This window comes from Dermacentor silvarum, chromosome 3, assembly GCF_013339745.2.
Source record: "Dermacentor silvarum isolate Dsil-2018 chromosome 3, BIME_Dsil_1.4, whole genome shotgun sequence".
Taxonomy (NCBI): domain Eukaryota; kingdom Metazoa; phylum Arthropoda; class Arachnida; order Ixodida; family Ixodidae; genus Dermacentor; species Dermacentor silvarum.
Genome location: NC_051156.1, coordinates 181,949,345 through 181,964,344, shown reverse-complemented (window position 1 = coordinate 181,964,344; position 15,000 = coordinate 181,949,345). Strand labels below are relative to the sequence as shown.

Genomic DNA, 15,000 nt, shown 5'->3' with positions numbered 1-15,000 from the left:
GCGGATCCTTCATGAGTGGCTCCTCTTCCGGAATGTAGCCTCATGGTTTACGACCTTTTCTGCGATGTTTAAGAGTTCGGACTTGGCTGTCGAGCATTTCAGCCCCATGTCTTTCAGTGTGTTCTCCACAACATATACACTTTCCTGTAGTCTGGTCTCAGTCTGTCACTCCAAATGGTTATGTTGTCGGCATATACGACATAATTTTCTCTAAATTACTTGCAACCTTAGACATTGCTAAATTGAATAGCATGGGCGAGAGCACAGCTCCTTGTGGAGTGCCCCTGTTTCCGAAATTCTTAGCTTCTGACTTAAGTTCTCCCATGATGAGTTGCGCACTTAGAAAGTCCTTAATCATGTTAAAAGGCCTCTTACCCCATCTCCGAGAGAACGTCAAGCATTGCCTTATGTTTTAAACGATGAAAAGCTTGTTCCATATCCTAATTTTGTATTTCGCCTAATGACATAATTAGCTATAATGAATTAATGAACTTCTCAAATAATGAATTCTGAGCAAAAGTGTCAATGAGAAAACTGTAGACCACCCTGAAAAATTCCTGCTCCATCTTGATGTTGCCCAGCTCAATACGTGCTACACAGATTTTTTTTTTTTTTTTTTCTTTTTTTTTTTTTTTTTTTTGAAAGGAAACCCGCCAAACGCGATAATGTACCGCGCAACTAGTCGCGGCGCCTCTTTGTTGTTGTGTCAAATCCCCCCCCCCCTCCCCCCCTCGGTGTGCCACTGAGATAAGCTTATGCTAAAATATACTTCATGACCAATTGACCATAACGGCAGTCTCAACCGCCCCAATGGCCACCCTTTCGACATAACATTTTATAAACTAAATTTAGCGTTGTCAAACTGCCGTCAAGCAACTTTGAGGAGAGTTGCTTTTTTTGTGTGTGCGCGTTTTCTTGGATCGGTGTGGCATGCGCAGGGAATGAAGAGGATAAACGAGCCGAAGTGCAGGATAATTCGCTTCTGATTCGAAACATCACCATGCCCCTCGATTGGCTTACGCAATACGTAACGCTAGAAAACGTGTGTCTTGGTGTAAACCTTGTCACGCTCAGTGTAATCTACAAGGCGTACCGGTCTAAAGTGACGAATTTCGAGGCAGTGCAGGTGAGCAAGTTTCGTTTGTCCCTTCGCCAGACATCCTAATTGATCGCGCTGAGTGTTAGTTCGCTCTAAACTAATTCCAACGGCACTCGAATCAGAGGTGCCTTGAAGGGCGAACGACTCAGTCCCCTTGGTTAACAGGCCATCTGAAAAATGAAAACACTGTTTTATTTAACTACGCATGTGCTAAAGACCGCTAAGGACTTACGAGGTCTTTGAAATCGCGATTGACCTTGTAGAGCTTAAGAGCTGTGCTAAGCTTACAATTATTTCCTTGTCGGTGAAAGTAAAAAAAAAAAAAAATGCATGCTATGAATTGCTCATTTTGAAAGAATCTACAGCTGTGTTTAAGGTAGACACTAGCGACTGAATCGCAACATATTCATGAAGCGTCAGATCACCGGCACATGTATAGTTATACGGGTGTCACACGGCGCACTTTCGATCGCGATCGAGCCTGATAGGATCGAATTTCTCTGTCATGATTGGCTCATTTGCGCAGCTCTGGGAAGGAGCTTATTGCGGCCGGGAATTTCGATCCGTATCGGGCACGATCGCGATCGAAAGTGGCCGTGTGACAGCGGTATTAGACTTGTCTCTCAGAAAACACTTAAATGAACCTAGTGAGTTCATTTACTGAAGCGCAGTTCGAATCAATACAAACCTGTTGACACAGTTGTGTTTGAGACACAATAATAATACTGTATTGATTCTCTGATTCGGCCGTTGTTTCCCAGCAGTTTGCTGTGTGACTTACCTGTTTCTATGCTCTGCCTTTTACAGACAGCTCGCCAGTTGGACATTGACAATAATTTAGCATCCAAATTGCGCGAAGAGTACCCCGATGCCACTGCTGTGCACGCTGTCATCAGAGGCCAAGTCAGGGCCCTTGGGGAAAAGATCAAGAGCAGACACTTGCACGGCGCTAAGGCAGTCATTCAGGAATGTTGCCTGACAGAGCACAAGATCCAGTGGAGCCCTGTGTCCCGCTTCTGGTAAATATGTGGTCGTGGTGAAACTACAATGTTTGGTTTTTCTCTAATGCTGGCATTGTCTTTGTAGCATAATTTTTTTTTTTTTTTATCCTGTTCTTCTAAATGAGCGTTCTGCTTGCATAGGCAATCACTCTTTCCGTGTTCTCCTGCCATTGCACAAGAACTCCTACCCTCACAAATTGAAATGTGCACAGGTAGAAATCAATAAGAATGCCTCCAATTAATATGTGTAGTTAACTTGTAGCTAGTTTATGAGCCCACCATAGCTCGGAAAACTCAAGATTTCATTCTGTGTGAAATGCCAATGTCGCTCGTGAATTTGACAGTGCAAAGACACATTGTGGTTTCTTCGTGTTTGTGCTTTATTCTGTATTAGTATTGTAGTATGTAGCATGCCTGGATGAAGCGTGTAATTAGAAATAAAGAATTTGTTGCACATTTTAACAGATTTCTTATACATAAGTGCTTGACACAAAGCATAAGGCAGATTACAATTTTAAGAAAAAAACTAGTCTTTTGACCTTCATATGTAACATGACCTGTAGTCTCTATTAGAGTATCAGCGTGGGATTTTCCTCAAAAGTGTTACATGTGTTGTGCTTCTTGTGCTTTTCAAATAGTTCAAATTTTTCCAGTATAAACAAGTCACTGAGCCATTATTAACTATCTGGGCATCATTGTAATGGTGGTTGATGATGAGAAATTAAATAGTTGTTACTTGCATTGACGTTGTTCTGAAAGGAGGAGGTCTGTGTTATTGTTGTTCATTCTGTTCTACCATATAATTTAAAGGATGAATCAGCAAACATATGCTAAGAACATTGACTTCTCACATACTTACTTAAGCTTGCCGAGTTTACTGAAAGAGTTTTTCTTTTCTTCAGGTCACAGACCCAACGCGAAATACATCGCATCATCAACTACGTGCCGTTTGCCATCACATCACGACACAGCAAGGTGATGGTTGAGGTAGTAGATCCCCAGGAGTGCGACAGTATTCCGGTAAACTGCGTCTATGAAAACTTTATCCCAAATCGAGACGGCCTGAGTGGTGTTTTCTTTGGCTGGCTGCGTGGAGAACAGACCAAGGGCATTGAAGAACAGGAGTTTCTTCTTGAAGAAGGCTCCACTTTAACTGCATTTGGCACTTTGACAGTCATGGAAGACGGCTCCGTCAAGCTGATGCCGCCAGCTGATGGTGTCTGCTACTACCTTACACAGCTAAGCCACCCAGCACTAGTGTCAAAGCTTCGCTCGGAACTCGGCATACTGCGCGTGGTTAGCTTTGTGCTCGGCTGTACAGCTCTAGGCCTGTCATGCTACCTGGTGTTCACATGGTGGAAAGCGAGGCAGGCAATGGCCCAGCGAAGGAAGGACTCGATTCGCCGTGAAGAAGCGAGGAAGCAAAGACGAAAACAGAACCGTGAGACGCTTCAGCGAACCCGTGTTGCGTCATCTGCCGCACAAACCCCGTTGAAGTAATGATCCTGGAGTGCGGCCACGTTTGCCTGTGCACTGACTGCTCAGAGATGGTTACTGGGAACTGTCCCATGTGTCGCTCACCCATCAAGCGAAGTGTGGCAGCATTTCTTCCATGATCGAGGTGCTGTGGTGGACATAATTTTTGCAGGAAATATATTGTCAGTGAAAGCTTTGTTCTTCTTTCACGTGTACATCATGAACATTGATGGACACTCAGAATTTTGTTCCTATGGTAATGAGTATACCATGTATTAGTACTGAGCAAGATGTTGCTGTATGTGCGCATAACAAAAAACACAGTTATATATGTATATCAATTCAGAATTTGTTATGTTAATTACATATGCAATAATTATTTTCATGTTCGAACTAATTATCAGCATTTGGTCATGCACTTCATTCACAATTGGACTAGTTGACGTATTTCAGATATGTTATGAGAGTTCTCTAATTCACTGGTAAGAATGTTGCGTGTTATAAGGGCTGCCTACTTCGCACCAATAAGAAATTATCTGCTTTTATGTTGATGTATCCACAAATAAACTTTGTGTAAAGTTCTCATGACAACTGAAGTCAACCCATTTGTGCAGCTGTTTGTGTCAAATGTTCAGCATGTAAATTTTTACATGCTATAGAAAGATTGAAGAGGGGGTAAGTCTACCCTAGCTTATAGTCTATAAGGATAGTTTGTCATGCCTGCACTTGCAACATGTCATTCTTGCATAATAACGTCTAACAGAAAGAGATAAAAATCTTTATTGAAGAGTTATTTATTACATGGCCTGCCCAGCTCCATTTCTTGCACTTAATGTCAACTAGAATATCGGCTATCCGCGTTTGTTCTCTGATCCACACTGCTCTCTTCCTGTCTCTTAACATTAGTCCTAAGATTTTTCGTTCCATCGCTCTTTGTGCTGTCCTTAACTTGTTCTCGAGCTTCTTTGTTAACCTCCAAGTTTCTGCCCCATATGTTAGCACCAGTAGAATGCAATGATTGTACACTTTCCTTTTCAGCAACAGTGGTAAGCTCCCAGTCAGGATTTGGCAATGCCTGCCGTATGCACTCCAACCCAATTTTATTCTTCTGTAAATTTCTTTCTCGTGGTCAGGGTCTCCTGTGAGTAATTGACCTAGGTAAACGTACTGCTTTACAGACTCTAGAGGCTGACTGGCGATCCTGAATTCTTGTTCCCTTGCCAGGCTATTGAACATTATCTTTGTCTTCTGCATATTCATCTTCAACCCAATTTTTACACTTTCTCGATTAAGGTCCTCAATCATTTAATGTAGTTCGTCTCCATTGTTGCTGAATAGGACGTCATCCGCAAACCGAAGGTTGCTGAGATATTTGCCATTTATCTTCACTCCTAAGCCTTCCCAGTCTAAGAGCTTGAATACTTCTTCTAAGCATGCAATGAATAGCATTGGAGAGATTGTGTCTCCTTGCCTGGACCCCTTTCTTGATAGGTAACTTTCTACTTGTGGAGAATCAAGGTAGCTGTGGAATCCTTGTAGATGTTTGCTAAGATATTCACGTATGCCTCCTGTACTCCTTGATTACGCAATGCCTCTATGACTGCTGGTATCTCTACTGAATCAAATGCCTTTTCATAATCTATGAAAGCCATATAGAGAGGTTGATTGTACTCCACAGATTTCTCGATTACCTGACTGATGACATGAATATGATCCCTCGTAGAATATCCCATCCTGAAGCCAGCCTGTTCTCTTGGTTGGCTGAAGTCAAGTGTTGCCCTGATTCTATTGGAAATTATCTTGGTGAATATTTTATACAATACTGAAAGCAAGCTAATGGGTCTATAATTCTTTAATTCTTTATTGTCTCCCTTCTTATGGATTAGTATAATGTTGGCGTTCTTCCAGCTCTCTGGTACACTTGAAGTTGTGAGGCATTGTGTATAAAGGGCCGCAAGCTTTTCAAGCTTGATATCTCCTCCATCTTTGATTAAATCTACTGTTATTCCATCTTCTCCAGGCGCTTTTCCCCTGGTCATGTCTTTCAAGGCCCTTCGAACTTCATCGCTAGTTATAGAAGGAGCCTCTGTGTCCGGTTCATCAATATTTCGAATGAAAGTAGCTTGGCTGTTCTGGGAACTGTACAGGTCAGTATAGAATTCTTCTGCTGCTTTTACTATGTCATCGAAATTGCTGATGATATTTCCATGCTTATCTTTGTGCATACATCTTGCCTTGTCCTATGCCAAGCTTTCTTCTTACTGATTCAATGCTGCATCCATATTTTACGGCTTCCTCAATTTTTCCCACGTTATAATTTCGAATATCCCTCACTTGCTTCTTGTTTATCAGTTTTGACAGTTCAGCGAATTCTATCTCATCTCTTGAGTTGGACATTTTCATGTTTTGTCATTTCTTTATTAGGTCCTTTGTTTCCTGGGAGAGCTTACCTACTGATTGCCTTGGTGCCTTACCTCCCACTTCAATTGCTGCTTCTGTGATCAACCTAGTTACGGTTTCATTCATTACCTCTATGTTGTCTTCATCTTGTTTTTCTAAAGCTGCATATTTGTTTGCGAGCACTAGCCTGAATTGGTCTGCTTTTACCCTTACTGCCTCTAGGCTGGCTTGTTTCCTCTTGACTAATTTCACTCTTTCTCTCTTCAAATTGAGAGAAATCCTAGACCTCGCTAACCTATGGTCACTGCACTTTACCTTACCTAACACTTCTACATCCTGCACTATGCTTGGGATCGGACGAGAGTATGAAATCTATTTCATTCCTTGTTTCTCCATTAGGGCTTTTCCAGGTCCACTTCCTGTTACTGCGCGTCCTGAAGAAGGTATTCATTATTTGGAGCCTATTCCTTTCCGCGAATTCCACTAACATCTCTCCTCTTGCATTCCTAGAATCGATGCCGTAGTTGCCAATTGCTTGCTCACCATCCTGCTTTTTTCCCACTTTTGCATTGAAGTCGCCCATGACTACAGTATACTGAGTTTGCACCTTTAAGTAACACGTCGCAAAGGCGTAGCATGTCTGCTTCTTTTAGTCCACGGTTTCTATTAGATACCCTTCGCATCATGTGAAGAACTTGCTCTCCTTGTTTAAGCAAGTGCTGTATTGTAGCGGCGGGGCCACCGTCTTGCTGTACATGGAGCCCTAGAATCCTTAGACATTTGGGGTCTCTTATGCGTGTCTTCTCACACATAATCGTGATGCATGGGGGTTTCCATCTGGGGTTGTGTTCTAGAAGTCCTGATTTTTCCATAGCACATCGGAGTCCAATTTGTGCCGCCGCAGCCTGGACGTTGTTGAAAGCCTGTTGAAGGGTGTCTTGTATGAGACCTGGGGATCCTCTACTTATCCAGATCGTGTGGGGTTGTGTTCTAGAAGTCCTGATTTTTCCAGAGCACATCGGAGTCCAATTTGTGCCGCCGCAGCCTGGACGTTGTTGAAAGCCTGTTGAAGGGTGTCTTGTATGAGACCTGGGGATCCTCTACTTATCTAGATCGTGATATCACGGGCATAAATTGTTTATTTGATGTGTGTATTCTGCACATGGCAAGGTTGGACAACGTGGAGGAGATGACTGATCCTTGCGGTATGCCTTTCTGAGGGTGCGGATAAGCCTTTGACGTCATGCTACCTACGCTAATCATGAATGTGCGTTCCTTCAGAAAGCTACGGATTTAATTATATAGTTTAGTGCCACATGCAGTAGCTGCAAGTTCCTGTAGCATGCTGTCGTGTGTCACATAATCGAAAACATTTCTAAGATCTATTGCAAGGAGGGCTCTTGGGCCATGCAGGGTTCTCGGGTGATATCTTCCTGTTGTTGGAGCAACGCGTCCTGTGTAGGTATGTGCTGCCGCACCCTGCGATAAAGCTTTGCAGAGTAGACAGCAGCGCCAGAAGATACAGCCTAACGAGTGGGGGAAGCAAAACTGGAATGACGCTGCATACATTTGCCGTGACACTTTCGGCAAGAGTGTCCGAGTTGTGAAAACGTCGAAAGTGCGCACGCGCAGGGCAGAGCACTCAGACGAGCGACGAAATGACCGCTATCGTTTGGAATGGCGTATCATTTTCATCACGTCTCTAGCGGCCGGTGTCGGCGACGCTGAGGCATGGAGGTTTTTTTCCTTCCTCCATTCGCTGAGGTGAAAAATTAAAACGTCGTATCGGGGGGGCCCTCTGAACAGTGCAGGGTGCCTATAAGGGAGTGTGGCGTGTGTCATGTATGCCATTCTATCTAGATGTGTATACTGAGCCAATTGAGTATTATACGTTCTAATAGTTTCCCCACACAAGAGGCAAGAGAAATTGATCTGAGATTTTCAACCGCTAGGGAGTTTCCTGGTTTCGGTATGAACACCACAGAACACAATCCTAGCCGTCTTCCATTCATGTGGGAGCTGACCTGTATCCCATGCTTTGTTCATTTGTTGAAGGAGTAATTCATAGTCGGAATTGGTGAGATTTCGAAGCTGCGATGTTGTTATTTGATCGGGCCCGGGAGTTTTATTAGATTTGGTCTCAGCTATCGCTTGCCTGAGCTCCCCAGGCTCAAGCAAACAAAACTCACTGACGGCATGTCTGTAAACGAAACTAGAACTTGCGGGAACATCGCTTTAATTTTCATAATTGTTTGCGAATTGCATAAATATGAGATGAAATAGCTGGAAGTAAATGTTTGCATTTTGAGACTTTGGGTAACAGCGCAAACAGACGACCACAAAAAGGGAGACACGGACACACAGGCGCTGACTAACAACTGTTAGCGGCGCTGTTACCCAAAGTCTCAAGATGTACCAACTCGCCCAAAAAGAAGTATTGATAAATGTTTGCATGGCCTGAACATTTCTCCAAGCTTTTCTTTTTCTTTTTTTTCACAGCAAAGTCTCTGCGAGCATAAGATCAGCGAGGGGTAAAGGGGTACGTAAAGGGGTGATGTATGGCGTCGCCAGTAGAGGCCGCCACGGTCGCCACTTACTTTCCGGTGCCAGTTTCCAAAGATGAGCAATAGTGGGAATAGCGCAGGCAAGTATTTCTAATTCTTTTGTGTTGTGCTTCACCATTAATTTCTTGTCGACACCGATGCACGTTTGCCGATGTTGTGGTCAGTGTGCCAATCGAATCGTGAAATGTTTCTCATCTATGACACTGCGAACTCCTTGTCACTCAAATGCGCCTATGTGCGCGTTATGTGTGGCACGGGATAGCGCTGGCAAAACTAGTCGCGCATTTTTGCGTATTTCACGCCGTTAACACGAAATAATATATTGTTCGCATGGCAGCTTGACTCTATTTGCATCCTTCCCGCGGCTCCGATTGCCGGTGATACGACAGTAAACCCAGTACCTCTGGCGCACCCTCGTTTCACCATTGCTTTCTGGAGACCGCAATGCTTCCCCGTCAAGAGCTCCTACGTAGTGCTGTGGGGGTGCGCTTGCCAAACTTTGCAGACACTTTTTTAAAGCCAATGTGCTGTTTCCAGCCGTACCTCCGCTCAAGTCGGAGGAGGTGAAGCCAGGCGCCCAGGATGCGTTAAAATCGTGCAAGGATCAAGCAGCGAAAGGTGAGCGTTGCTCTTGTTCATGCACATTTCGTGTAGTCATAGAATGTCCATAAATGCGAAGGTCACGCCAGAAAGATTGTGTCACGCTTGAACTGTGTCGCGGCTGGAATTAAAATGTATTGAACGTATGTAACGTAGCTGTGTACAACTACAACGGTGTTACGTAGTTAACTATCGTAATTTGATTTTTGGTTTTCTCGATCAAAAAAAAAAAAAAAACCATTTCCCATCTTGACTGGTGGATTGGCAGCTCGCTATTGTAAAAGCTGAACGCGTGTAATTTGCACATGAATGTTAGACTGTAAGCTACCAGTCGCTCAGAAAACCAATCACACCTACTCTGTTGAAGTTACACCAACTTTACAGTAACGAAAAGCATTAAAAAAATATGGTTCGTATGTAAATGCCTCATGAGAGGCTTAATTAAATGGTGTTTCGTCACTGCGTATTAGTGTTTCACTACTAAATGTTGTAGGCTTTACTTTTTTTTTTTTTCTTTTTATAGAGCCTGTGAGTTAAGCGTTGTGGAACATAATGAGATCCTTATTACAATTTGAGTTGGCTGGTGAAGTGCTTGGCAAAGGCTGTAACAGTTGTCTTCTTTTCATGCTATCACGTTCACAGCACCGCAGGGCGCGGAAGCCAAAGGAACTCCGGAAGCTGCTAAGACTGCTCAGCCCGATGCTGCTGCTGTTAACGTTGGTACGTTAGTGTTCAAGCAAGTAAGATGGTCTAGTTGGCTATACGTATCATGGAGCATGATCTTAAGGTACATGTTAAGACAGGACAGAGCAAGATATGCAGGGCAAATGCAGAATCAGTATTTCTGTCTTTGACCTCAGTATTTTGCTCTGTCCCGTCTAAACTTTCACCATAAAATCATGTTCCATAGTATGTTAGTATACTTGCAGAGGCTGCGGGTGCCCACACCTGATCCAATGCATGATTTTCTTTTGCACTTCTACTTTTTAACATTGTTCCAACAGGCATGAAAACTTAATACTTGCTTTGTGCATTGTCACTGCTTGTTTCATAATCAATGCTGTCAGAATGTAACCAATCTGCTTATGTTATTCCTATTCATTCCCATTATGCACTGTACTAGACTAGCCAATTCTTATAGTAACATTAGCGAGCTTTGGCCACAGCCAGTAACGAAAGGCGGAAATGGGTAGAATTGGAACAGAGTCATTACATTGTTCAGGCTTAAGGAGACCCAGTACACGAGCTTTAATTGCGTGTGGATTTTATCTCTCTTTATTTGTGTGCAGCACGAAGGTTGAATTTTGTAAGGGATTCGCTTACGTCAGTGTGGTGAATCTTGATATTGTGTGGAAAACCAAAGCTTGTAGCATGTGGGCTTGTACAACTCCACACAATCGGTGCTATGCTGCTGCGCAAGTATCGCATTGCACTACTGTTGTAACCACGGGGGAATGAGTGATGGTAGGTTGAGTCAAGGCTAGTATGACTAAAGCTCATAGCCTCTCTGTTGCTGGAGCTGATTGGAGCTTTGTTGGGATTGGTTTTTTAAAGTGATTTCGATTTATGGTGAAATTAGCCTTATGTCAGCAAGGCAGTTTATCAGCGGCGTACATTCTCACGATGGAGTGCACACCTACAACCATTCACAGGTCCAATTCATTGAGATGGAACACTTCTGCTTATGGCAAAACTTATGACAGCATTTAATCCACTTGAGCACACAAAGGAGTCAAGGAAGTTTGATTACTAGAGCAAAAGCTGGAAGATAACAGTGCCATACAAGTCAGCTTCCATCCACAAAATGTGGTAGTGATTCCTTCCCTTCATGTTCCGGCACTTTGGGCAGAAGTCAACTTGTAAAGAGCACATGTAGAGTCGGTGCTCACATGCCTCACCATAAATCTTGCTTCACTGCTACAATTGCAAATTCAGTATCTGCCGTTGTTAGTAGGCACCATACTGCCATTGGGAGGAGGAAGGGAAACGGGACCAAACCTCTAAGGACACAAGGTGAAGTCGGGGCTTGAAGCAAGAGCACAGTTGTATTTAAAGAATCAGTGTAGTTTTTAAACATGAATACAAACGTAGTGCCAGATGCTTTAGTTGGGCTACTCTCTTCCTTGTTCTGCACTGGGTTTTGAAGCAAATGTATTCCTACAACAGAGGTACCATGTTCTTGACTGATTGCTCTTTTCTTTTTGTAAAGAATCTCATTCAGCAAAAACTGGCTGGCTGGAAATGTGGATGGGACAAATGAAAATGGCACACCTGCCATCATCATTATTTTCATGTTAGATGGTTATAACACATGTTGATTATGTTTCCCACTTTACCAGCACATTGCAGTGCATGCTGTATTATAGTGAACACAATGTCTATGGCATTCTGCTGCGAGGCACGAGGTTGTGTGTTCAATTCCTGATTTCAGCGGAGGTGGAATGCAAAAATTTATATTAGGCTGCACATTAAAGAACCCCAGGTGGTCAAAAGTGATCTGGAGCCCTCCACTATACGGCATCTCTCACAGCCCACTTCGAAGTTTTGGGATGTTAAGCCTGATAACTTCAATGCTGTATAGCACAAAAGTGTGAAATGACCCCAAAAGTGGTTGGGAATATGGCCCCTGTCATCAAAAACATTTCCACGGTCTCCTGTTTGAATTTATCAATAAGTGTTGTCGTTGCCTTTTCTTTTTATCCTACTTTAATCATTGATGCATTTTCTATATGCGGTAGGCAGTTGAGAAATGTGGGAGAAAACGAGGCATTTAGTATTGGGCATCTTGTGACAAACTTCATGCCATGTTTACTCCCTTGATGCTTGTTTCTGATCTTGTTGGGTTGGTCAGACATGTTTCCCAAGTGCACTTATTTTTTTGGCATAGGCCATGTTTCAGTCTGTGTCGATAGGTGGCATTTATGCTTCTTGCGGACCAAATGGGGTGATGCTTTGGCTTTCAGCAAAAACGGAGGGGGCCCAGCCAAGACCTGTCCAGAATGTTGAAGGAGATGCTAAGGTGGTCTGCAGCGTTGCAGTGACCCTTTCGCCATCCTTTGGTACGGAACAAAGTGCTGTAACCTTGTTTTTGCACACACTGTGTGGTTTGATAGGAGCAAAGCAAACAATGCTGTTGTTGAAAAGGGGAGAATTCGGTCCATTTCCACTAAAGGGGTGGGAATTAGGTCCAGTCCAGCACTGCCGAGGAATGAGGAATGTAGAAAAATGGAAGCTGTGCTAGTACTTGACTCAAGAAGAAAGGTTTTATATGCTGCGATTACTGCAATCAAATCTCCGTTTCTGTACTTTACTAGCATTGAATTTGTACATGCGTCAAGTAACAGGAAGGGTAGCAGATCCTATTTATACATTTCTATGTTGTACGGAGGATGTACTATCGCGCTCAATATGAGTTGCAGGTGCTTTACACCCGCCACTCTTTCTTTCACTAAGAGAAATGACAGGTACGTTTTGCTTGTAAATGAGGTGCTACGAGTAATTGGAACGACGTTTAGTTTACCAATTTTTCCTGTGTTGCCGCTGCCTTAGTCCTGGAGCCTCTTTGGTAATGGGCCCCAATGTTGCAACTCATGTTGTGAACACCCAGTACACCCTATCACGACAGTAAAGGTCAGGCATAGTTAGCAACATGTTGCAACTCATTGTTGCAACTCATATTGTGAACACCCAGTACACCCTATCAAGACAGTAAAGGTCAGGCATAGTTAGCAACAGCCAGCTGGCCTTAACATTTTTGCAATAGGCTGTATATGTTGTCATGATATCTATCTGGGATTGAGATGCTAACATACTCGTGAAGGTGGATGAGCCTCTTTCCTCCCTCCTGCTGTTCGATAGATGTAATAATTCAGTGTGGACGAGCTGTGAGAGTTGAGCCCACGAGTTTATCTGAGGCTGATCTTCTTCTTAAATGGGAGTAATGAATCTTGGGATAAGTATTTAAACAGAGTTAACTACGTGAGCATTATGTAAGATCTGTATAAAGCGTTAACCAGAGTTCATATGACAATAACACTAGGAACAAGAAAAGTCTTCTGCCCAAAATACAGTTTATGGCCATATGAAGTGATGAGTCACCATAGTGCTACATACTATAAAAGCACCTCTACATTAACATATCATTGCTTGGCAGTGATTGATTGGCAGGCATGCTGTCCTCCTGTGAGCTTATCTTGCTGCAGCTGTCATACTTTTATGCTGCATTTTGTGTTCTAGATTGATTTATCTTTGTGCATGTGTTGGAATGCTTTGTCATGACTTAATGCCAGCATGCTTGCAGCTTTTTTACTTGCAGTGTGCATGCTTTTTACATTGGACACATGCACAGTCAATGCCATGACATCTGTACATGTACTTGCTTAACCTCTTCATTTCAGAGTATACTGCTGTAGACAGTATTTCTTTCTAAATTTCTCGAGTGTAAGGTACTCCCATTATGTGCATATAATTTTATTTTAATTATAAGGAGGCATTTGACTACAGGTTTTAACACGAAAGTGTTTTATGCCGGGGTCCACCAAGACTTCACTGACGTATTTCCGTCACGGAAATACGTCAGCTTACAATGTACACGAACATAATACAAAGAAAGAAACCAGAAGAAAAAGTTCCACAAACATGCAAAATTTGGAAATCGAACCCACGACCTCTCGGTCCGCGACGATAGATCGCCGAGCGTTTAACCCATTGCGCCACAAACGCATTTGCAGAGAGCTACACAGACGCGCCTTATATATCTAACACTCCTCCGTGTACCCGCGCTCTTGCTCGGGGTGGTGCCGCCGCCTACGAGCAGAAAAGAGAAGTACTGCATTATGACACTAACGCGCACCGACAGTGAACGCTTCGGTGGTCTCAGCACTACAACGCCTCGATGCCAGCATTCGAAGGGACGCTGGCATCAAGAAGCACTACCAACGCCACCTAGGTGGCGTTCACCGTACTCAGCACAGCGGAGCATGGCCTCCGCAATTAGCTCTGAAAATGTTTCTGAAGTTGATCGCGGAGGCTGCAATTACGACGCGCTGTACGCGCTGATTTGACTCGGTGACGATTCAGTTACGTGCTTTGTCTTGCGCGTTGTATTAGTGTGTCAGTTACGTGCTTCGTCTTCGCGTTGTGCTAGCGTGTGCAGCGTAGTGCAGCTTGCATATGCACGACGGTTTGCTCATGGTCATCGACGTTGGTAGTCGTGATGGAGGAGACGTGCCACCAGGCGTCAGCGTGGGTGCATCAACGCCTAAGGGCGCTTTAGCCACAAAACACCAATAGACATTATATATCAATGTGCAATAAACATTACACTACTTCTGTGAAGACACGTTTCACTTTCGTGTTCTATACCGATTCCTATATAAGAGGGATCAACCACATTTTTTTGCCATGCTCAAGGTTCATTTTATGATTACATTTAAGCTTATATATGCTGTAGTAACCCAAACTCACTTTAATTAGCTTCTTTCTTTTTCAGCTGGCACAGACCAGAAGGTAAGCTGCATCCTGTTCTTTACACTTCATATCTTCTACGAGAACATACCCTTTGACTTTTAGAAGGTAATTTCACATCTCTTATTATTTTGGCTTTCCTTAAATTTCAATCATCCCCAGACCAGCAAAAGTCAAAAGGACCTGAAGTACATGAAATATCATTGGAAGATATTGACCCCGATGCCACGGTGAGTTGTGATAGCGTTCCTGTAGAAATGATTGGTGGTTTTAGCTTGTGAAGCACACTGAAGCTCCTACATGCAATTCGATGATGTCACGCTCCATAAAGAGCTTCAAATATTCACTTGACGGCTGATTGCTGCTAGTTTGTAATTTGGAAAAATTGATTGCA

At 43.3% G+C, this 15,000-nt stretch overlaps 2 protein-coding genes across 10 annotated transcripts in view; both read left to right on the top strand.

Moving 5' to 3' along the window:
* The first annotated feature begins 882 nt into the window (after window positions 1-882).
* Window positions 883-4,181, top strand: LOC119446190 (mitochondrial ubiquitin ligase activator of NFKB 1-like). Its single transcript, XM_037710552.2, is given in 4 exon segments — window positions 883-1,126; window positions 1,907-2,118; window positions 3,003-3,544; window positions 3,547-4,181. Coding segments are annotated over 4 exon segments (1,050 nt in total). The 5' UTR covers window positions 883-1,000; the 3' UTR covers window positions 3,717-4,181.
* Window positions 4,182-8,525: 4,344 nt separating this feature from the next.
* Window positions 8,526-15,000, top strand: part of LOC119445070 (protein phosphatase 1 regulatory subunit 7-like) — a 36,463-nt gene continuing 29,988 nt past the window's right edge. For 2 of the 9 annotated variants that reach the window (XM_049663975.1, XM_049663969.1), the window contains exons 1-2: window positions 8,526-8,620; window positions 9,078-9,158. In XM_049663975.1, the coding sequence (XP_049519932.1) occupies window positions 8,596-8,620; window positions 9,078-9,158 (106 nt within the window). In that variant the 5' untranslated portion in view covers window positions 8,526-8,595. Of the gene's footprint in view, window positions 8,621-9,077; window positions 9,159-9,782; window positions 9,861-12,103; window positions 12,200-15,000 lie in introns of all 9 variants that reach the window. The other 7 variants (XM_049663974.1, XM_049663968.1, XM_049663967.1 and 4 more) reach the window with 6 other exon arrangements.